The 24,187-nt window shown below is 41.6% G+C and overlaps 1 protein-coding gene across 1 annotated transcript in view; it reads left to right on the top strand.

Moving 5' to 3' along the window:
• The first annotated feature begins 12,318 nt into the window (after window positions 1–12,318).
• HS6ST3 (heparan sulfate 6-O-sulfotransferase 3) overlaps window positions 12,319–24,187 on the top strand; it is a 401,136-nt gene continuing 389,267 nt past the window's right edge. The window contains exon 1 of the mRNA XM_068167933.1: window positions 12,319–12,881. Within this exon, the coding sequence (XP_068024034.1) occupies window positions 12,319–12,881 (563 nt within the window). The remainder of the gene's footprint in view (window positions 12,882–24,187) is intronic.

Below are 24,187 nucleotides of genomic sequence, written 5' to 3'. Positions count from 1 at the left end.
AAGTATAGACTAGGCAGGAGTGAGAAACCACTGCTGTGCAGTCCCTGTGTGTGGTGTGTTGTTCAAACCACAGCAGCAGCCAGGCACCAGAACCAACTGGCTCACAGGCTGCATGTGCCTGAGCAGCCATTAGGAGAACTCATGCATCTCTGAGAATGGTGTCCCTCACTTAATAGAATCATTTAAGTTGGAAAAGACCTTACAGATCCAACTGTTAACCTATAACTACCAAGTCCACCACTTCACACTGAATGTCTTGCTAGTGCACCTTAATGCAGGAAAGAAAAATATATGACCCTAATTAAAAGGATGCTCCCTTCTGCATTATGTTGTTCTGATTTTCAGACTAATTTCAGAGAGTGGTGGTAGTTAGTATTATACCCTGTCTTTTCTGTGGCTGTGACTCTTGACTAGACAAAGCACTTAGCAGCCTGAGGTAGCTTTGAAGCTGGTCGTTCCTGCTTTATGCACAAGTAGAACAGGATGACCTCCAGCACACTCTTCCAACCTAAACTATTCTGTGACTCTTAAGTGTAATTTATTTTAATTAAAGCTTTGTGCAACTAAAGCAAAACAGAAAAAACCATGCTGCTTTATTGTGTGCAGCACAATGGATTTGTTTCCAGTGGAACAATTTCCAATGCTGCTTTTCGGATTTTGTTATGTCCCTTCTCATCCATCTATCATTTTGCTAATGTTCATAGCAAACTAGCAGATAGGTTTCCTGCCTGTCAGGGCTCATTTCAGCTCACTTCCTAAATGTGAAAAAGAATACTTATGGACAAGTCATCTGAGGCTATTCCTTCTAATAATTTATGCTGATTATCTTTAGAGGGAACATAAAAATATTGCTTTTGAATTATGCAAATTAGTATTTTATATCCTTTTCAGTTAATCTGAGTATATAAAATTTTCAGTTTTTATGATTTATACACAAGGCTAATTACAATCCATTGTGAAGACAGCTTTAAAAATCAATGTAAAAAATAACAGTTACACATAAATGAAAGAGAAGCAAAAAGTGAAGCCACAAGCTATTACGCACATAATGAAAATGGATTTATTGCTCAAGTCTTTTATTACCTTCCATTATTAAACCATTAAGAAGGTCCCTTAAGTTTAATCCAAATTGGAAAAGACACCATGCACATATATATATGATATTCCAAGCAAATATATACTAAAGGAACATCATGAGAATTAAAGCTCTCTGAAGACAATTAAGAAATACGTAACCCACATCTCTGGAGTTGGCACGATGTACCTGTCAATAAATTATGAAGTGTGTACTTTAAAATGTTCATAAACTCTGGGAAAGGCAGGAATTACAGATTTTTTTAGTACTGGAACAGGCAGTCCTAGGTTTGCAGTAGCCTAGCACATATCTTTGGTACCAGTGGCACTACCCACTCAAAAATCCTAGGATGTACTGTCCCAGAGAAATAAGGGGCCACTGAACACTTAAGTAACTGCAAAGTTGTGGGTTATATCTATGTATGAAGAGATTAAAATATGCATATTTGTGGAGCTTTGCACCTGTGTATTGAAGTGATTGCACATAATTAGCAATGTGATTATCAAATATGTTTTCACATACCGCATATAATTAGACTTACAGAAACACACTACATTTAGAATATTTTAATGTAGATAAACTTTGAGAGCAAAAATGAAGTGTTGTTAACAAAATGCAAATTGTTTAACCCCTAATATGCTAGCTTCTGATAATGCTACTGAAGCCGTGATGTGCAGTTCTAGGCTATGGGACCCTGAAGATGCAGGAAGAAGGTAACAGAAGGCAACAGGATTAATGCTAGAAGCATGTTATCTTGATGTGTGTGCCTTTGCATATATTTGTCACTAAAATAAAGTGGCCATGCATCAAGACAGGTACTTGGCAAACTTCCAAGATTATACAAAGGTACATAGGGTAATCAGATACAACTAATACCTCATTTTACAGTAGAGGAAAATCATATTTATCTGTTAGTTTGTAATAAAGATAGGTTTCTCACTGGAAACCTCAGCTTTATTTTGGGTTTTCTATTATTCTTTGATCATGACTTCCCAGATTAAATGAAGTTCAATCAGAAATATGCTGCTGGTACTGGCTATTCGCATTTGAAAACTGCTATTCATACTCTAATGTTGATAACCCTGACAGTTATCAGAACCAATTTACTGTATTGTATTAGGCTGATATACATAGGCCTCCTGAAAGGATTACGATTAAATAATTGGTCTACTTTATCATACTAAAGAATGAAAAGTGAGATCCTGCCTGCTGGAGGTCCCAGCAAACTTTTCCAAAAGAGTCTTTCTAAGAGTCTTCCTCCCAAAACAAAGTGTAAGCTCCCATTTTCTCCACATTTGTACTATACAGTTTGGGTTCTCAAACACTCTATTACAGGAATGCAATTTTTAAATCTCTGTACAGCTTGTATCCTACTATTTTTGTCAGTTGAGAGAGTGGATGGTAATTATGTTAGGAATATCTGTATTTAAATAAAATAGCTTTACAGCACATGAAGTTCCATGTTATAAACTTCAATAAAAATATTTTAATGCTTGTTAATTTCCAGTTATGCTTTACATAACCAGGGATGCATGTGCAGGGCTGGTAAATATTTTAGAGCTCAAATTCTGATGTTTTGCTCACAATTAGTGGTCTGCAAGCCACAGTGTGACTACAGTGCTGTGGGATACCTCTGTCTTCTCTGACTCTATTTCAGCATTCTTTTTGCCACAAAATTATGAACAACATTGATAATTTATAGGTACATGCTTCTTCTCACTAAATCACTTCAACTTGACATACCCTTAGACCCCATGGTCAAACAAGCTGCTTTGACCAACTTGTGTTTTGATCTCCTGCTAGCCAGAGAATTATTTCTTCATTTTTTTGCTAGTTCTTAATCTGAACAAACCCTCAAGCAATCTTCACCTCAACTCTCCTGAATTTACAGTTTATTCATCTCAAATCTGTCACAGTGTTGAACAGTTTTTCTTCTCTGTCATATTTCTTCCATAGTCATTGGTCTGTCACAGACAGACTGCAAGGCCAACAGATCCTTCCCTCTGCTGAGGTTTAGGGGAACTATTTGTACCTTGACATTTGCTGCCACAATTTGATGCTACAGGTTAAAATTACCAGTTTTTCTGGTAATTACACTTCCAAGCATACTTTAATCCAAGACTATAAGATAAATTAGTGCTGGAGGCACATGTCTCAAACCAAGGCTTCAAACTGAGTAAGAGTAACCTGTCACAGCATTTGTGATTTTCTGCACTCTGACTTTTGTAGGCCAGCCATATATGAGGTAATATGAGTAATTCAACTGTAGCCCCAACTGTGAAATAACCTACATCCCTTCATAATTAAAAACAGATTCCTCTCAGCATTTTCCAGAAGTCCAACTGAACTTTTAACTGATGACAGGACAGTATTTCACTGGGTCTTGGTAAGATACTTTAGAGAATAAATATCACCATTTCTACATTTCGTGAATACACAAAAAGAAAACATTTGATATTTGTATGGCTACACATTAGGGAGAATTATTGATTATGTGCCTTCAGGTGCTTATACAATGATAGGTAAGTAAGAAAGAGTAAAGAAAATTCCCCAAGGAAGAGTTGGAGTCCTTCTAAGAAAGGGGCGAATTGTTCTAAAACCTCCTGTAGCACACATGAAAAAATAAGTGCAGTTCTTGAATTCAAACTTCAAAGTAACCAGGTTGGCTTGTTAATATGAATCCAAGAAAGGTCTAGTAGGAAATACTGGCAACATAGAAAGTGATAACGGTTCTGAACTCACTGTGATTTTCAGTAAGGAACTGGAGGTCAGTTATAAAAGAAAGGTTCAGACTTGCAGATGGCTGTGAAAGCCAGATAGGGGTGGTGGAAGTTGAGCCTAAGCTACCATTTGCAATGCCTTTCTCCATTTTCCATCTGTACCCCACTGAGATCAGATGAAAGAGATGAAAGAGTCTGAGATCAAATACTACAGAATTATTTTTTTTTCCATATCGGAGAGGGAAACTTCTTGGAAGATTTGTTGCTGTAGCTACTGGGACTTTTGGGGTTTGGTTGGGTTTTGTTTGTTTCGTTTGGGTTTTTGTACATCATATCCCAAAGCCTGAAGAGACGAACAATAAAAAGGAAGGGGGGGAGGCCTGATGGATCATTTCTAGTATTACTAGAACGTATTACTAGTATCAGAAGACACTAAAATTTCTAGATTTCATACAAAGTTGTAATAAGAGATTTGAATCAATTTATAACATACCTATGGATGGCACATCTAAAAGTCAGTTCTGTAGTTCTGTAGGACAAGATACAGCCTCAACAACTTTGACAATGTTAGCAATTTGACTTCTAGGCACAAGCAAATGTGCTCAAAATAAACTGACAATGAGGTATGTTATGTTTGATGGGGACTTGCAGCTTAAGGCCATCTGAAAGGAAGAAAAATGTTTTTGTGTTATTGTGAGAAGAACCTGATATTGCTGGGATGCGTATCACCAGGTGGCAGTGTTACACAGTCCTGCAACTCCTGTAAGTTTCTGTATGAAAAGTTTTCTGGTCTTGGGAGTAATACTTACCGAGATGTAAATATTAGTCTTTGTTAAGCAGAAGGAAGCATGTAGCAATGTCAGAAAAGGCAGATCTCTCTACATTGTTGTCCTGACCAGAGTCAGATCTTGGGAGGAACTTGGGCACTCTCTTTGACAGCTTAATGTTGAAACAAGGGAATTTATTGCATGATGTTGGACTGTTTTTTGCTGGGAAAACCAAAAGACAATATGCAAATACAGCAGTGGCACATGATTGACAGTGACTGAGTCTGTAGCATTTCTACTCATACCAGTGAGGACGTGGTACAGATGACTTAACTGTGATCTGTAATAAGTCCACAAGAGCTGCTCTCCATTCTAGAATGTGCATCATAAATATTGCAGGATTCAGAAGGCTGAGGGCTGGAAGGAATGCGTGTAAGTATGTCTAAGTTCTTCTGTGCACAGAACAGAAATGAGGAGCAATTTGCTGAGTCTGTCCTTCTCAACACTTTTCTCAGGCTGTCTTCATGTTGAGAGTGTATACAAACATCTCTATGGTTAAGCTTTTGGGGATTACAAATGCTACCTTGCATTTCATACTCTTTGTTTTCTTCCTTTGGTGCAAGACCAGCATTTGCTGCTGGTCATTTGATATTGCATCTTCCAATAATTGGAATATTTGTAACTCCACTCAAATTGTCTTTCTACTCACCAGCTTTGGCCATATCATGAAGCTGCACACGTCTTTCGAATGGCAACAGCAGCCAGAGGCTCTTTGGCTAATTTGCAGGCACGGGTCACACTGTGCCTCATCCTTGCTACAGTTCTGGTTATAGCGAGATATCAGCAAGGTTTACTGCTGCTTGCCCTTAATGCCACCCCATTCTCTAGGCAGGGAACTTCAGAAACCCCATATGTTGCCCTACATGCCAGAGATTTTCTTTGCTAGCTAACATACTGTAACTTCAGCCTAAGTTTTGTAATATAACTTGGATATGCCACAGGGAAGAGAGACGATAATTCCCCCCTCTCCCCCCTCCCCCCCCTTAAATTAAAACCTGCAAATGTTTACTGGTGTTATCTACATCAATAGATTAAAAATGTTCAGGAACTTTCTTATATACTGAGACTAAATAATGTGATGTGGTCTGTCCTATATTAAAGCTGTAATCTTGGTCACTGAGTTCTGGTTGGAGATGATTTCTGGAATGGTTTGACATCAAAAACGCGTCTAGGAGTTGTCAGGGTGAGTTGGCACATGGCCAAACCTGGTTAGAGCATTTTCTCACTCTTTACTCCGCCATATGCCCATGTTGCAAAACCCAGGAATGATCCCTGGTGCAAGAGCAAAAGATGACCAAGTTTATGTGGTAGAAATGAGATATACCTATAAGCCTCTAGTTTTGGCTTTGATCTAAAAAATCTAGCTCAGAGTTATCAGAAATGTTCCTTTTCTGAGTAACAACTGTAACTAAACCAAACATACTAGAATATTTTTATGAGCTGTTATATGGTTATAAATGAAAGAAAAATTTTTAGAATGCTAGAAGTGATTTAAGATGTTCCAGTTGTCCAGGTTAGCATCTTACACAAGTGGAATGATGAATATTTAAAGCAGAATATAGTTGATCCTTTTCCTCATAAAGAAAACATGCAGCAGTGTGTAAGGAATGACTTGCAGAAACCACCAAGCATAGACTAGCACACATGAAACTGACTGAAAACACTGCTTCTATATTGTCTGCATTCATACAAAAGGAAATAGAATGGGATTGTATATTTAATAAAGTTATTACATCCAGAAAAAAAATGGCAAGCAAGATAAGTGAAAATTTACAAGCCTCATAATGAACTGCAACTTTATAAGATGGACTGGTGAGAGTATAATGCATCAATTGTTTTAGAAGGAAGCCTACAGCACTCAATGTGCTGTTGAAATAGAAGGTTCAGCAAGTGCATATGCTAAAATTTAATCTAGGAGCTTTATGTTATAAACCTAGGAACAAGGTAATCCCAGAGAGATAACTAAAGTTAGCATGAGTTTATTAATTTAACAATTCTTACCCTTGTGACAAGGAAGACACCTGCGACTTGCTGCACAATGAAAACTTGGTTTATTGGAAATCTCTACTGGCTGCAAGCATTGAAACAGCTTAGGCCAAGCAGTGACAAATAATTTAAAGAAACCGGCATGAGGTAGATGTCACTTTAATTTTTCATCTAAAGATCTATTAGATGTTAACCTTGTCAGACAGATAATTGCTAAATGAAGTAAGTTTTTGTTCCTTTGCTTCATAGTATCACAGTATCCCAGTATCCCAGTATAACTTAGGTTGGAAAGGACCTCGAGGATCATCGAGTCCAACCTATCAACACAGACCCCATGACTAGACCATCGCACCAAGTGCCACGTCCAATCTCCTCTTGAACGCCTCCAGGGACAATGACTCCACCACCTCCCTGGGCAACCCGTTCCAATGACAAATGGCTCGCTCGGTGAAGAACTTCCTCCTCACCTCGAGTCTAAACCTCCCCTGGCGCAGCTTGAGACTGTGTCCCCTTGTTCTGTTGCTGGTTGCCTGGGAGAAGTAGACCAACCCCTTCCCGGCCACAACCACCCCTCAGGTAGTTGTAGAGGGCAATGAGGTCACCCCTGAGCCTCCTCTTCTCCAGGCTAAACAATCCCAGCTCCCTCAGCCTCTCCTCATAGGGCTTGTGTTCAAGGCCTCTCACCAGCCTTGTTGCCCTTATCATTTGCTTACTCATGCATTTTGTACAACCCTTGATGTTGCCACTGACACTGTTTCACGTGCCCGTTGCTTCCAGCTAGCAAATATTGTACTGAGCTTTAAAATAAATGGTAAGTTTGCTAGGTTTTATTTTTAGCAACTTGGATAATGTGTTGAGTGTTACCTTGGAATTGGCAAAGAGAAGGGACATACTGTGTTGGAATTGAAAAATTATTTTATGAGCACATTTCCCCCTGTCAGTGCATCTCTGGTAGAAATGCCAGGAGAGCTGGAATGTAAATTTTAACTGGTGAAGGTATTCTCTCTGAAATTGTTACAAGGAATAGGTCATTTCAGGATTATTTCATTTGAATGCTTGGTGAACTCTGAGCAACACGGTGACAGCATGGCGTCTTGGAGAATTTGTGAGAGTTTCTCAAAATAGCGTGTAATTGACTTTGGATTTTTCTTGCAGTTAAATTCTCACTGGGGATTTATAGATGAGTTATATTTGAAACGGAAAATGTTGGGATTGATCAGTGTTTGCAGTTTTTAGGGCTTTGTTTTGAACAAGCTCATGTTCCTGTTAAATCGATGGTCCTTATCATCGCTTCATTGATGCTAATGAGTTACAGCCATTGACTTCTACAGAAACTAACTGATTTTATGAAAGCTTAATCCCACAGGGCCTGGCATAGTAATGTTGACCTCTAAAAAGGGAACATAAAGCGCTACCAAATTGTGGTAGTTTTAGGCTATACCTTTAAAATTTTTTCACAGATCTTGAACAGACAGTAGTAGAATGTAAATAAATCACTGTTGGGTGTTGGGTGGATGAGCCAGGGAATTACAGGCCTGTCAGCCTGACCTCAGTGCCAGGCAAGATCATGGAACAGGTCATCCTGAGTGCAATAACACAACACTTACAGGATGGCCAAGGGATCAGGCCTAGCCAGCATGGATTTAGGAAGGGCAGGTCCTGCCTGACCAACCTGATCTCCTTCTATGATCAGGTGACCCACCTGGTGGATGTGGGGAGGCCTGTTGATGTAGTCTACCTGGACCTCAGCAAGGCCTTTGACACCGTCCCCCATAGCAAACTGCTGGCCAAGCTGTCAGCCCATGGCTTGGACGGGAGCACACTGTGCTGGGTTAGGAACTGGCTGGATGGCCAAGCCCAGAGAGTGGTGGTGAATGGTGCCACATCCAGCTGGCGGCCAGTCACTAGTGGTGTGCCCCAAGGATGAGTGCTGGGCCCTGTGCTCTTTAACATCTTTATTGATGATCTGGATGAGGGCATTGAGTCCATCATCAGTAAATTTGCCGACGGCACCAAGCTGGGGGCAAGAGTTGATCTGCTGGAGGGTAGAGAGGCTCTGCAGAGGGACCTCGACAGGCTGGACAGATGGGCAGAATCCAACGGCATGAGATTTAAAAGGAAAATAATGATCATTCTAAACAATCCCATTGGAAAGATAATGGACTTAAACTAGTTGCACAAAACAATCTATCTTTCTTTTCGCTTCTTCGGCTCTGGCCGATGCTTCTCCTGGCTTTACTGACCTTGGCTGCACTGCTTTGTTGTGACTGGTATTAATAATTTCTCTCTGTTTTCTTTTCTCTTGTCCCTTTGTGTACAGGGGGATAGGGAGAGAAACAGAGAGGGGAGACGTTATTAGCTCCCCCTGGTCTTTGGTCAGGGGGGTCTTTGTGTTGTTTATTAATTGTAAATACCTGTAAATATTGTAAATCCTGTATATTTTGTACATATTCATTGCATTCCCTTGTAGATTGTAGTTTTGCTTGTAAATACAGCTTTCATTTGCTTCCAACTGAGCTGGTCTCACAAATTTAATGTTCGGGGGAAATTTTCAACCCACCACACAAATGAAAATTGTATGTTCTCTATGTAGGCATATTCAGATGATTATCAAGAGACTCAATTTCTCTCTGGATACCCCAGCTGTTACTGAGACTAGGACCACCTTCAGTGTAACAGAATGAAACTGCACATTCTGTATGCAACTGGGATGAACTGGATGGTGGCTGGAAGTACCATAATTTGTGACTGTACATAGAGAAAGGTCTACAAACTGTCATTAAGAATATTAACATCCATAAGTAAAAAAAAGCCTTCCTATGAAAGCTGCATAAACACATTAATTCAGGTTGGGCTGCATGTACTTTCTGCTAGTTTCAGAAAAGTGATAGCTTTTTTAAAAGTCAAGTTTTTCATCTAACCCTCATTATATATATTTTTATTTCTCTCACATGTCCATTCTGTCCAATAAAAAAATACTTTTGCCAGTCTTCACAAATCAGTAGCTGTCTTGAGTAAATTTAAATAAAAAAAATGAAATTTAACTGAAATTCAGTTTCTTTGCATAGCAAATGTAGCTTTGATCTTGTCATGGAGATGAAGGTACAGCGTCAACAATTTGGTATTTAATGAGAAAGTCTTAAATTATAGTAGCATTTCTGTATCTTACTAAAAGCATTATGAGATATACTTCAGTCTAAATCCTTTTAGCAGTGCTCTGATTCCAAATACAAATTTACCCACACAAGTCTTACTAGTGCTATTCTGTTACTGAAACAAGGCTATAGTTAGTGTTGCTTTTAAAAATTATGATTGTTTGTTAGTAATGAATAGGTCAACTGATAACAAAATGCTTCTGTATCTTACATGTACAAGTATTTACATTTCTCTGGGAAGATAAGCTCCTCATGCTTTTAAAAATTATGATTGTTTGTTAGTAATGAATAGGCCAACTGATAACAAAATGATTCTGTATCTTACAAGTATTTACATTTCTCTGGGATAGGCTTCCTATCACCTAGTAAAATAAAAAAAGCACAGGGAGTCTTGAAAGAGGGTGGTGGGCACAGCAGAGAAGAGTCAGGTCTCCCTACAGAGAAGATGTATGCTCTGTTTCTCTTGATGGAAAAGAACATGATGATTTTCTAAGATATAAATGCTGTTCTCCACTTTGGTAAGGGTGCACACCTCTTGTTATTACAGGAAGAAGACTGAACAGGTTTGTTTGACACATAGAGAACTGTGAGGCTGATTCTCACGTTCTGCCAGAGGATGGGGGGGCTGGGCTTCTAGTATCACAGCGCTGTTAATTTATTATATTGGTAAAAGTCTGAGCGCTGTGAGATCCCTGGAAATGTGTCTTAAGTCAGGTGGTATATGCCATTGTTCCTGTGGAAGAAATATCTGGAACATCTCAAGATCTTTGAACTTCTTTTGTTTACTGTCTTGTGGTGATTACTATTATCTGTGGCAAGCTTAAATGGGAGTGGATACTCTCTTCCAAGAGTCCAAATAGCCTAACTTTTTATGCTAAAATCTTCATCTTAATATAATTTGGTTTAACTGGGTTTTTTTCCTAAAGTTTTAAATAGTCCTATTGGAAGGCATTACTCTTTTATCAGAAGTGGCTTCCAGAAGTGGTCTTTAGAGTTGAGCAAGAAGTTGCATTAGCGCTGTCAGATGTCTAATTAATCCTTCAGTAAATAAAGGCATTCTGTAATTAAGTAACTGAGATGTGCAATCAGTTCTAACATTAAATGGTTTGCATATTAATATGCTATAACCCAGGAGCTGTACATGGCATGTATTTGAATATGTAGTGTTTGTATCAGGCTTCTTGAAATACCAAGAATTTGTTGCAGACAAAACAGCAGTGTGTTTTTTTTTGGCAAAACTCAGCTAGGTGTGGCCTGCAATGAAAGATTTTAATGTCTCTTAAAAAAAAAAAAAGGTTTCAATAAGGCAAACAACACTGTTTCAGACTGAGGATTGTTCTAGGTATATGAAAGGGCCCTGAAAAGTCGGCTTTTGAAACTTGTAATTGATTGTTGAGGAATCCGTAGTACTGCTTCAGGGAGGTGGAACTTTTCTTTAAAGCCAGTGCATTTGGGACATCGTGCTTTGAAAACCACAGGAGGGAACAGCACTGCGGATCATTTAATGTACTGTTAATTAGTTAATCTGCCTAGTCCGACCTAGCTGTATGAAATACTCAAACGCTGCGGTTATAAACACAGGCTTGAAACCGCAAACGGATCAAGACACCTACAGCATCTCAACCCCCCGTACACAACTTAAGGGTATTCAGGAGTTCAGAAGGAAAAAAAAGCTATTTATTCCCGCCGCACTCCGCGGGTGCCAGGGGCAGCAGCACCATGCCAGGAACAGTGGCGGAGCGGGGTGGAGCGGGGTGGGGTGGGGTGGAGCGGGGTGGGGTGGGGTGGGGTGGAGCGGGGTGGGGCGGGGCGGGGCGCGGCGCCAGGCAGCGGGCGTGTTCTGGAACCAGCCCAGCACCGATCAACTCCACTCACACCGCTTCCCAGCACCGCCCGCTGCAGCCCTGGTCAACTGGAAGGGACCCTCTCTCAATCTCATTGGCTGCCCTCCGCTCCGCCCCCGACGTCTTGTTGGTTTCTTCTGTCTCACTCCCTCCCCACCCGCGCGCGATTGCTCTCCGCCCGATACCTGAAGGGGAGCGCGGAGCGACTCGCATCACTCCCGTTTATTCGCTACCCGTTCTCATTGGCGGTAGAGCCGGCGTGCTTTGCCCACCCATTGGCTGTCCAGGCGGCCGACTTTGCCCCGATTGGCTTGCTGGCAGGGGCCGCCCCGCAGGGGGCCGAGCGGTGTGTTTGGGCTGGAGAGTTGTCGGCTTAGCGGAGTCGGAAGCTGCCGCTATTGCCACCGCTGCTGCCGCCCAGCAGCGCGTGCCGGCGTTGGCGCGAGGCGCTCCCGCCACGGCGCCTCCCGCTGGGCAGGCGGCTGCCCCTCGCCTCAGCCGCGGGGTCTGGGCGCGGGATGGGCCGCCTCGGGCGGGCTGACGCGCGGCTCGCTGGGCTGGGCTGAGCGGAGTGAGCCGCGACCGCTTGCGAGGACCATGCCGTCGGAGAGGGAGCCGGACGCCCCTCAACTGCGGGATCCGACTGGGCCGGCTTCACTGGCAGCGCCTGGCAGCGCCTAAGCCCGCGCCGCGCTGCCCCCGTGCATCGCCATGGACGAGCGCTTCAACAGGTGGCTGCTGCCGCCGCTGCTGGCGCTGCTCTTCTTGCTCATCGTCTACCAGTACGTGTCGCCCGCCTGCCCCGGCGCCGCCTGCCCCCGCCGCCCGCCGGCCTCAGCTTCCCGCCGCGGGGGGGGCCCGGCGGAACGAGAGGAGGAGGAGGCGGCAGCGGACGCCGCGGAGGAGGAGGCGGCGGCAGCGGTGCTACCGCGGCTGGTGGCCAAGTTCCCGTTCGCGCGGGGGGAGCTGTGTCGGCGGGTGCGGTTCGACATGCGGGGCCGCGACGTGATCGTCTTCCTCCACATCCAGAAGACGGGCGGCACCACTTTCGGGCGGCACCTGGTGCGCAACATCCGCCTGGAGCAGCCCTGCTACTGCCGGGCCGGGCAGAAGAAGTGTGCGTGCCACCGCCCGGGCGGCGACAAGGACACCTGGCTCTTCTCACGCTTCTCCACCGGCTGGAGCTGCGGGCTGCATGCCGACTGGACCGAACTCACTAGCTGCGTGCCCGCCGCTATGGAGCGCCGCGGCTGCGCCGGCAACCGTACCCTCAGGTCAGTGCCGGCCGCGGGGGGGATGACGGCGGCTTGCCCTTCGCCCGCCGCCCCGAGAGAGGCGAGGTGGCGGGGAAACCCGCCCGGGATGGCCGCAGCGCGGCGGCGGGTGGCAGCCCATGCGTACTCAAATGCTTCGCTGTGGGACTTGATTCCCACCTCCTCGAAATCTGATCGCGCTTTTCCTAGCGCTGTAGGAAGGCTTCCTCCTGGTAAGCGGGTCCCTCATTCCGGTAGTTGGACAAGAACTGTCCGTTGCCGTCATCATTAAGAAGCAAACGGGGGAAAAGAGCTTATCTTTCACAGGAGGTTGTAGTTGGAGCTGTTTATCGCCCACCCTGTTCGCTGCCTGTCTTGCATTCGCTTCGCCTCGAATTCGTGCTGATTCTACGAAGCACGTGTGCGGCTGTTTTTTGTACAGATTAGCGCGAGAGAAGCTTGGGTTTATGCAAGTTTCTCCTATCCATTTGTCCTTCTCAAACTTGCTTTTATCCAAACGTTACCCTCTTCGGCATAAAAGGGGCCTCTGCAGAATCTAATCGATCACTGCAGCTGTTACATGGTGTCGAGTTTGGGGTATCCAGAAGCCCTCAAACTCTCCCTTTCCTCCTCTATGTTACTTGTTGGCAAATAGGTTAGGTTCTTTGCTATCCGTCGTGTGCTCTCTACGTATGCGAGCTGGAAGTCAGGAGAGGATGTGTGTTGGGCTCTGTGCAGAGAACGCAGTGCCAGCAGAAATCACACCTAGTGTTCTCTTGCTGATCTGATGACAGTGGGAAACTTACGAATTACGTGTGTGTGCTCGCTCTCTGCGTGTTACCTCGTACAGAACATGTAGAATGATGTTAAGATCTGAATTCTCTTAAACCTTTGCACCGTAATAACAAGTGCCTCAGCATCTGTAAAAGGTACAGAAAAAAACCACCCTTTTAAAAGTTACACAGTTGTAAAGACAACTTATGTTCTTATTATCGATATTTTGATTAATCTGCTGATTTTAGAATTTCAGTAAGACCATTCATTGTGTTGTGTGTCGTGCCAATTTAAAGCCACGTACAGTCTGTGACATATGTGGGCTCATTTTCACAGGGCCTATTCATCAAGGCAGCAGACTTGATTATTGTTGTTGAACAATTTGAAGATTATTTGATGTGTATATCAAAGGCCCTCCTATACTGAAAAGCTAGTCATATTTAGCATGACTCCAGTCATGATCATTTGATTTTATTGCTGATGGTTGTGGGCTTGGAGTGTACGTGGAGAATACTGTTGAGATAATTCATAACATTTAGTGAAAAATGTTTAGCAAAAGATAAAGTATGTGTATTTGTGTGCTACTGCAAGAGAAATGCTGTGAATGTCTTCAAGGACAAAATAACTTGGTGGTAACTGTCTTAAGGAACATTTGATAAACTCACAAAACAGGGAGAGGAGGAGGACAAATAATACTTGTAGAAATGTCTGAAGACCCTGCCATTGAAGTTTTTGTTTCCTCTCTCATGAAGAGTATTAGTAGGTAGAAGTAAAACTTGGAGTAGTGGCTTCAGTACTTTTAAATAAACCCACAATTAAATAGATGTAAATCTTTGAGTTCAGTTGCAAAGCAGATCATAGAAGTTACTTAGTGAATAATTACTGATTACTTTGATTGAAGAAAGACATGCAGTGATATTTCACCTTTATAGGTGAATAGTATTTTCTTAAATTTTATAGTTTGGTGAGTGAATGATTTGGTTAGTGTGATATTGTACTTGATTCATTTTTATGTAAGTGAGGAAACTGTTGCAAATAATTATTTGTGGCATCGTTCTGATACTCCTCACTTCCTGTATTATGTCCTGTGTTGGGCAGACACCTTTACAATTTTTCCTTTGTTTTCTCTTTAAATTGTGTAGATTGACTAGTTTTTCAAGGAGCTGTAAAATGAGTCAGATAACCCTGAAGTATGTATTGTCTCTGCTCTGAACATCTTTACTCCCGGTAAAGCTGGAATGAAGCTTAAAATACTTCACGGGAGGATTGTACTATGAGAGGCAGGCATTTAAGTCTCTTTTAATGTTCGAACGGAGAAATGAGAATGAGGAGACGGCATGCCTAAAATAGGCAAGAAACTAGCAGATGACTCTGACATAAAGCACACTGATCTTTATTTTTTTTAAAAGTCATCCTTTAAAGCTTCTGCATGTATTTGAATCATTAGACTTCTTTGAGTAGCTTTGCTTTTCTACCTTCCAGCCATAGAGTCAGAAAATGAGGCAAAATATTTATCTGACAATACTTTTCGTGCCTGGGAGGGCAGAAAGAAAAAACATACTATGAATTTGGTACCAAGGTGAATGATCTTTTGATGCAAGAGTGGTGTGTATTTTGGAGTTCAGTTTTTGTTTCTTTTTCTCCTCATAGCAGTGTGTCAATCTAACAGTTCTTTCAGATTTTTATATATATATGTAGTCTGCCTCGTTACATGGAGGCAATAAGGGATTTAGAGAATACATCTTCATATTCTGAAAATCTGCTTCCTAGAGGGCTGTTAATAGTGTAGTGTAAGTAAAAATTAAACAAGTGACTCTTGTTTGTCATGAGTGAATTTTTTGCTATTTTGAGTAAGTTAGACTAAGTCATATCTTTTAATACAGGTCTTTAGAAGGGTTCGTGAAGAAACTAATTGTAATTCATGGAGGCTAGATGGTAGGGAAAGGAGGGAGTGGGTGATTCCTAAGGGTTTTAGAAGGTGTGTGAAGCACTACTTCACCTCACCCTAGGTTCCTTGTTTTTCATGGGCAGTGCGTTTAAAGATGTTTCACTTCTGAAATCTGATCAGGGTTTCAAAGAGATGTTATCTCAGCTTTTACTCTTTCTAATGGTGTTTTGAATGTTTAGGGCCTAAGTAGGAACACAGGATGGAAATGACTGCTGTATCCCAACAGTTTGAACTTTTCCAAGTCCAAGTGCCAGCTCTAATTTTGATGTCACTGGACCTTTATGTCTGTGTGCCTTAGTGATATAAGGAGTGTTATGCCTTTGTCCCAGCTTAGATACTTAAGTGTGAAATTTTTTAATTGTGAATGTATTGGATGTGACTGTGAATTTGTAGAACTTTTTTTTTAAACTTCGTTTTGGGTTAAGAATCAAAGTTATGCTTTTGAATTACATGACTTAAAAATACCCACAGACCCTGAAACAACACAAAAAGAAATCAACAACTTTAGACTTTATTTGTATAAACATTTGCATATGTTTTAATAGAATGCCAGATGTTCTGCTGAAGTGTTTACAGAACCAGGCTATTAGTTCTTCATGTTAATGTATACCTTTCACTGTGAAAGTTGCTGCATGGAGAGTGAGGATATTGAGAAGGGTATGCAGCTGATGCAGTTCTAAATTACTTTCAGATCATGGCTTTCAGCTCAACATTGCAAAGCACTAGTATTATTAGAGCAATGAGAATGGACTTTTCCTGTGAAAATGTGATTAGGTTCACATGAACGTTCTTGACTCTGTAGCATAGCTCCCCATACACTTAAACAGAAGAGTTACTGCTATGTGTTGTGTCTACAACGTTGGGTTATTTCCTCTGCTTTACTAAAAGGCCTGTTATAACAAAGTAACAGACTTGTGGAGCCCTTATTGTAAGGAACAGTTTCTTGTGTGTTTGCTTTGCCCGCTCTGGAAGCAATTGAAGTTGATGATGCTTGTGTTTAGCCCCACAACTGGAACTTGGTTTTCCTTCAGAGGTGCCCAGAAGTGGAGACTATGGAGCCTTAGGTAACATTGCTTGAGGGAAGAAAGGAAAGAGAAATGTTGTTAAATGCCTGACCTGGGATGCTAGGGAAGAGTTGATTTCTAATCTGAGTGATGTTAGGCTGCCTCTGTAGGCAGTGGAGATAAATTGAGTAATAGACCCCTTTGGAGGGTCTAAGACATGCCTGAGACCTACTGAACTGTCTTCTGGAGGGGCAGTTCTTCCTTCCACTGATAACAAAAACAGACTAGTAACTGATTCCAACTTGATGTCTAAAACAGACAAGAAGAATTCCGCATCTGATATTGTGGAGATGTTGTACAAACTGATGCTCTGCCTCTGTTAGGTCACCAGGTGAAGCTTAGTGTGTGAGTTAGGGCTTGCTTTGCCCTTTGTGCTTTATCTATGAGGGATTGAGAGGGGACCTTGAAAGTCCTAATCAAGGTACATTTTATCCCTTGCTGGGGTGCCTGCAATATAATTAATAATTATTCATTATTATTTATTGCAAGTTTGATTAAACTAGGAAGGTAATCCTTTAAACTACATGAGTGAAAGAACACTGCATTGAAGGTGGTGTCTAATTTTCGTGTATAAAGCATTGAAACCAGCCTAATTCTCTAAACCCCATGAGCTTTATTATCGGTGCAGTTTAGTCTTTGAAACTATTGATTTTCATTAATTTGCTTCCATTATACTCTCCATTTCCTCATGTCTGTTTAACTTACTGTGTGCTGTGTTAGTCTATGTAAATATAAATCATCAGTAAACCCATGAGCCAGGGAGTTTGGCGAGTTGAATAGAAACTATTAGTAGGAATACTTTGTCTATTTATGCAGTCCTTTATTTGACTACTGAGTGTTCTTAAAGCAATAATGCAGCACTATTATGCAAAGGACTCAGCTTTTTGCAGCCATGCTAACTAAGATCATCATAAAAATATAAGAATCTTAATTGAAAATTAGTGGTAGTAGTAGTGAGGAGGAGAAAATAAAAAGTTGCAAATGCTTGAACTGGAAAAAGGGAAAAAGCACAGATTTTCTGCCATACTGTGGAGTATTCTTCTGAAATTAACGTTAGATTTAGTAAGCTCTGGAGTGGTGTGTGTGGTTTTGTTTTTTGTTTTTAATTTTCCAAGGAACAACAACATTTAAACAATTTCCTGTGGTCCTGCTACCATGTGAGAGTTTTTCCTTTAACCATCTCCAGTGTTGGATGCTTTGAAAGAACCTTGGTAAGCTGTGCAAGGGTTTCATTGTCCTTATTATGGGAAAGGGATGTTTCCTTCTCCCAGTGCTTAGTGTGAATCTTCTTAACTTCAATTTTAAGGCCATTACTCATTCTGTCTTCTGAGAAACTGGGAACAAATCACACTCTCACAGTACATTAGAGGTTGGAAAGGACCTCAAAGATCATCACGTCCAACTCCCTTGCTAACACAGGATCACTTAGGGTAGTCCACACAGGAACGCATCCAGGTGGGTTTTTTCTGTGCAGTAGACCACTAGGTACTTTGATTCTATGAACTTGTCATTCAACCTTCCTTTCTTAAAAAAATAACCAAATCCAACTAATTATGTATGTATTATAGGCCATTCTTAGTCTTCCTCTTTTCTGGATTTGTATCAGTTGTTTCCTTGAAATACGATGCTTCGATGCTTCAGTGGGGGTGCAGTAGGACAGCGTGGAGCAAAGAAGATTATATTCTTTATTCTAAAAGTTGTGCTTGCAATTTTGCACTTCTGTGACATTGCCTGTTTTGCAGTTGCCTAACACAACCTGTATATCTTGGGATTTATATGCTATTCTTTTTCTTAAACACTACTACGTGTATAAAAAGACAATGGGAAATACAAGTTGTGTGCTCATCCCTGCTGGATTTCATTCCTCTTCTGTCAGTTGTTTAAATTTGTAAAATTTATTTACATTTCAATGTTGTCTGTCCTAGCTTTTCATCATTGGCATTTTTAATAAATGTGTTTTGTGTTCAGCATCCATGTTGCTGGTGCAAATACTGCATAGAATGAAATCCCTTTGTAATGAACCTTTTTTTAATATAACTGTCAGAATTACTCTCCAGGGAGTTCTGCCCATGCTACATACATTTTTTTTCTAGAATGTGGGTTTTTTTCCCCAGCTTATAATTATAATTGGAAATGTTACTCTATGTGTTCTATGTTGTCTATAGTAAAAAAGCATTTCCTTCCTACTGTTCCTGTTCAAAGTCAACTATTGTAGTTTAGAATAGAATAGAATTAACCAGGTTGGAAAAGACTTTTGAGATCATCAAGTTCAACCTATCATCCAACACTATATAATCAACTAAACCATGGCACCAAGCACCCCATCTAGTCTTTCGCTAAACACCTCCAGAGATGGTGACTCCACCACCTCCCTCGGCAGCCAATTCCAATGGCCAATCACTCTTTCTGTGAAGAACTTCTTTCTAACATCCAGCCTAAACCTCCCCTGGTACAGCTTGAGACTGTGTCCTCTTGTTCTGGTGTTGGTTGCCTGGGAGAAGAGACCAGCCCCCACCTGGCTACAACCTTTCTTCAGGTAGTTGTAGATGGCAATAAAGTCTGCCTTGAGCCTCCTTTTCTCCAGGCTAAGCAACCCCAGCTCCTTCAGCCTCTCCTCATAGGGCTTGTGCTCCTAACCCCTCACAGCTTTATTGCCCTCCTCTGGACACGTTCCAGCAACTCAACATCTTTCCTAAACTGAGGGGCCCAGAACTGGACACAGGACTCAAGGTGTGGCCTAACCAGTGCAGAGTACATGGGCAGAATGACCTCCTTGCTCCTGCTGGCCACACTATTCCTGATGCAGTCCAGAATGCCATTGGCCTTCTTGGCCACCTGGGCACACTGCTGGCTCATGTTCAGCCTACTGTCGACCAGTACCCCCAGGTCCTTTTCTTCCTGGCCACTCTCCAGCCACTCTGACCCCAGCCTGTGGCACTGCATGGGGTTGTTGTGGTCAGTGTGTGGAACCTGGCACTTGGATGTGTTAAATCTCGTGCTGTTGGACTCTGCCCATCTGTCCAGCCTGTCAAGGTCCCTCTGCAGAGCTCTCCCATCCTCTAACAGATGAACACCTGCCCCTAGCTTGGTGTCATCTGCAAATGTACTGATGATGGACTCAATCCCCTCATCCAGATCATCAATAAAGATGTTAAAGAGCATGGGGCCCAGCACTGATCCCTGGGGGACACCACTAGTGACTGGCTGCCAGCTGGATGTGGCACCATTCACCACCACTCTCTGGGCTTGGCCCTCCAGCCAGTTCCTAACCCAGCACAGAGTGCTCCTGTCCAAGCCATGGTCTGACAGCTTGCCCAGGAGTTTGCTGTGGGGGATGGTGTCAAAGGCCTTGCTGAAGTCCAGGTAGACTACATCCACAGCCTTCCCCACATCCACCAGGCAGTCACCTGATCATAGAATTAGATCAGGTTGGTTAGGCAGGACCTGCCCTTCCTAAATCCAAGCTGACTGGGCCTGAGAGGGAAATTAGACTGATTTGATCCAACTTGATTGAGACCATAATGCTGTCTGCTAATCTATAACTTACCTTACAACTTGTTACAATAAATATAAACTCCTTTAACTACTTTTTGAGCTGTACGTGTCACCTGTGAGATTTCTGTCACCTAGCAGCCAAATGATTGATGGGAACAGAACTTTCCAGTGTCAGGGTCTTACCTGCGCTGGGAAACTTCTGAACCAATGATAGGTTGTCTTTGTTGTGAAGCTGCTACAATAAACCTTAGCAAGTTGCCTACAAAAATGACTGGAACTCAAATTTGCTGTTCAAATAAAACAGTGGTCAGCACTCACTTGATGGGCAGTTGATTGTTTTTATTTGCCCATAATTGTAATTTGCAGGTAACTGAAACTTAGTAAGTTTTGGGACAGTGAGATGTGTGGTGGAAATGATCATCTCTTGTTGTCTAGAAGAGAACTTAGTAGTTTACCCAAGTAAATTTTCTTCCTCTGTTCATGCAGACCTTGCTGCTTCCTTATTAATCCAGCATAATGTACCATGTGGGAATGGGGGTTTTGGCTTCTTTCGGTATTTCATTCTGGAAAAGAAGCTCTCTAATAAGATTTCATTTAAAATTAAGGAGTGATTCTCTTTGTGCAGAGGCCAAGGAGAGAAAACCCTGAGGAAGAAAAGAGGGTGGATGTGTCAGTAGCATCCCCTGAGGCTGAAGAGTGTTGTAAGACATAGCAGCTGTTGTAACTCTCTTGTGCTATTAAGATGCTTTTTAATTTCTATTAACTAGCTGCCTAATTTAGAGAATTTCCAATCCTCTTAGGATATGGCTTGAATCCTTACATAGCTGTGGCAGTTTTAGGTCCCCCTGTTAGGGGGGGAAATCTCAACCCACCACATTAGCTTTGGGTATGCATTGGTTTGAGGTGGAATGGGAAGAGTTCCTGTGTGAGCAGGAAGAGTTGTGTAATGCCATTACACTGTTACAGAGTAAATCTGTAGACCCAGTCAGTGCCAAAAAAAGGGATAAAATAGTGAGCTTACTCTTGACTTTTTGAGTTGTTTTTTTAAGAACTCTTTGTAGAGGGGGGGGAAAAAAATCTGTAAGCTCAGATTTAGTGATCACAGAGAAGTTCAATGGAAAGTGCAGAGAACTGATTGAACTGAATGATTTCTCACTTTAGGTGTTTTGGCAGTTTTCATGTGCTGCCTTCCAAGTCAGCAAGAGTAAAGCGTTTCCTCCCGGAGTTTGATGTAGCCATGGTAGTGAATTGAACTAGTAACATAAAGACTCTGCTGCTCTCTCTGCAGAATGAGACCTAATGAAAGCAAAGGAACCTGTATTCCTTGATGTATTTAGTATTGAATTCAACTTGCTGCCTATTCTCTGGAAGTATTTATAACTCCAACTTCTAGTGCAAAATTCACTGGATGTCTTAATGTTCCTGGCTGCCTTAGAAGGTAACTTCAGGTTGCTTCAAAGTTCTGTTATTGCTGAACAAGGTTTTAAAACACAGTGTAGGAGGCTGATTGTATGAATTAAGGACTAATTTGGACTGCAGTTATGGGGAAATTATTCAGCCTTGAAATAGCTACTAATTTATGGGCAGAAAATAACAGAACCGTTTGGGAATTTTGTTCTGGAGTGGCAAGATCAATAATTCTTAAAGTACTTGTGGTTTGTTACAGGATCAGTGCTTGAGATCTTAATATGCATTGACTAAAAAAAGGTATGAAAGTATAAAGAGGGTTCTTGTAAGGATAGGGCCTTTTGCCTTCAAACTCTGAGGACTTTGTTTCTGCCATGAAGCTTACTGTTGGGTGGCCTCATGTATACCTCTACAAAAATCCAGTTTGACTCAGATTACAGTCATCTTAGAAAAAGGAGGCAAGGGGGATTGGCTTTTAATTATTTAAACTTAATGTCTTAAACCCTTCTTTTCTTTAAAAATCAGTGATCTTTTAGAAAATGGTTGATGTAAAATGGATTTCAGACATAGTGTTGCATTAATACAGCTATATGGCAGTTTTACATATGCATTATTGCAGACTGAATTGTCTCTCTGAGTGTCTCCAAACTGATGAGGATGCCAAACATGCAGTCTTAGTAGGAAAACTGAATACCATTTGAAGAATAGTGATGGCATGGGGAGGAGGAGACTTGATAGGGTGCTTGGTTGCATGGTTTAGTTGATTAGGTGGTGTTGGATAATAGGTTGGATGCAGTGATCTTGAAGGTCTCTTCCAATCCGGTCTATTCTATTCTATTCTATTCTATTCTATTCTATTCTATTCTATTCTATTCTATTCTATTCTATTCTATGACTAGGCAAAATAATGAAGGACTGATGAAACAAACCATGATACTCATAGTTGACTCAAGGGTGCACTTCCTAGTGCTGAGAAGTAACTTCACATTGGTGCAAAGGCTGTCCCTGTGGTTCCTAGTGCTATTTGGTACTGGAAAGAAATATCTGCTTCAGAATGTTAGGGTATGTGGGGAGCCAACCTCTCTGAAACTAGGTACTTTGTGCAAACAAGTAAACTTGAAAGCAAGGTGAGTGAAAGAAGAAGCCATACTTCACAAAGCACTAATTTAAAGTATCATTTTGTTTCACATTTTCATCTACAGTCTGGTGATGTCGGTGGAAAGCGCTTGCAGACTCACAAATGTACATTTGTAAGATTGGGCACATTATACTTGTGTCTTAAATGATCTTTTGGTGTATGTAGGAAAAGTCTTCCCCCCAGCCTTGCTTTTTTTTTTTTTCTCTTTAACTAAGTAGCTTGTTTCTGACTGGTGCTTTTTTTATTTTTTGGCGGGGGGTGGTAGTGGTGGGTGTTTGCCTCTTTTTTTTGTGGTGTGTTTTGTTTTTTTAAACCTGGCTTTTGTTTAGGTAGCAACGCATTTGTATCTGTGTGTATTTTCACAGTCAAAGGTAAGTACTTGCAATTTTTTACTTTATTTTCCTGTGTTTCTGCACACAGGCTGTGACCTAGAACGTAAGGGGGAGTGGAACTGTGGTGGTGTTTGCTTCCCCTTAGAGTAAGAGGGGAAAGAAAAGAAGCAACATAGGAATAAACTGTGAGGCCAAGGTGATAGTGAAGTCTAAAAGACAGCAGAAAAGAACTAGGCAGCAGAAATAAAGCTACAGGCGTTCAAGGTGAAGCATGGATCAAAATGAACAATTTGAAAGTTTGATGTTTTTCCCAAATAAAACTTGGTTTACAGTTCAGCTTGTTTGAGCTTTTGTATTACATAGATATTTTGGTGGTTTTTTTTAGCATTGGTTTCTTAAGTCAGATAGTAAGAGACCCAGATGTTGAATTAAGCATCTTCATCTCCTCCACTGCAAATCACAGTAGCACAGTTGTCATGTAATCTTTCGGTCCTTTAACTCAACCTTAATTTTTAGTTCTTTTCCAAGAAGTTTCAAATATGAGTGATGAATAACTTCTAAAACTGCACAAACTTTGTTTTCACATCAGAAAAGCCTCTGTCAGGCTAAAGTTTTGTCTTTTCTGTTGCTGACTTAACAAAGTTCAGATGAGAAGAGTAGCTTTATGAAATACTTTATGTTCATCTCAGATTTATTATAGAATCACATTGGTAGGAAGGGACCTCTGGCAGTCATTTAGTTCAAAGCCCTGCTCAAAAGCTAGTCTAACTGGAGCAGGTTGCTCTGGGCTTTGCCCAGAAATTTTAACTCCAAGGATGGAGAAGCCACAGTGTCTCTGAGCAACCTCTTTCAGTGTTTGACCACCTTCATGGGAAGAGAGCTTTTCTTTTCACTTAGCTGAAATTTGCTGTTTTCCAAATTGTGTTATATGTGGGCATCCAGAAAGAGTCTGGTTATGACTTTGCTATGCACTCCCACAGGAAAATTGAACAGAGTAATAAGGTATGCCTGCTTACTGCCTTGTCCTCAGGCTGAACAAATCTAGCTCTCTCTCAGCCACTCCTTGTGCGTCATATTCCCAGCCCCTTGGTGTTAAAAAAATCAAGAGGGGGTGAGGCAGGGAATTAGTAAAAATATAAATCATGTATTAATACACAGCCCCACCCCCA

Source organism: Melanerpes formicivorus, unplaced genomic scaffold, assembly GCF_026170545.1.
Source record: "Melanerpes formicivorus ecotype bairdi unplaced genomic scaffold, bMelFor1.0.p_v2 SCAF_1, whole genome shotgun sequence".
In the NCBI taxonomy this organism is placed as follows: domain Eukaryota; kingdom Metazoa; phylum Chordata; class Aves; order Piciformes; family Picidae; genus Melanerpes; species Melanerpes formicivorus.
This window is presented reverse-complemented; position numbering and strand designations above follow the sequence as displayed.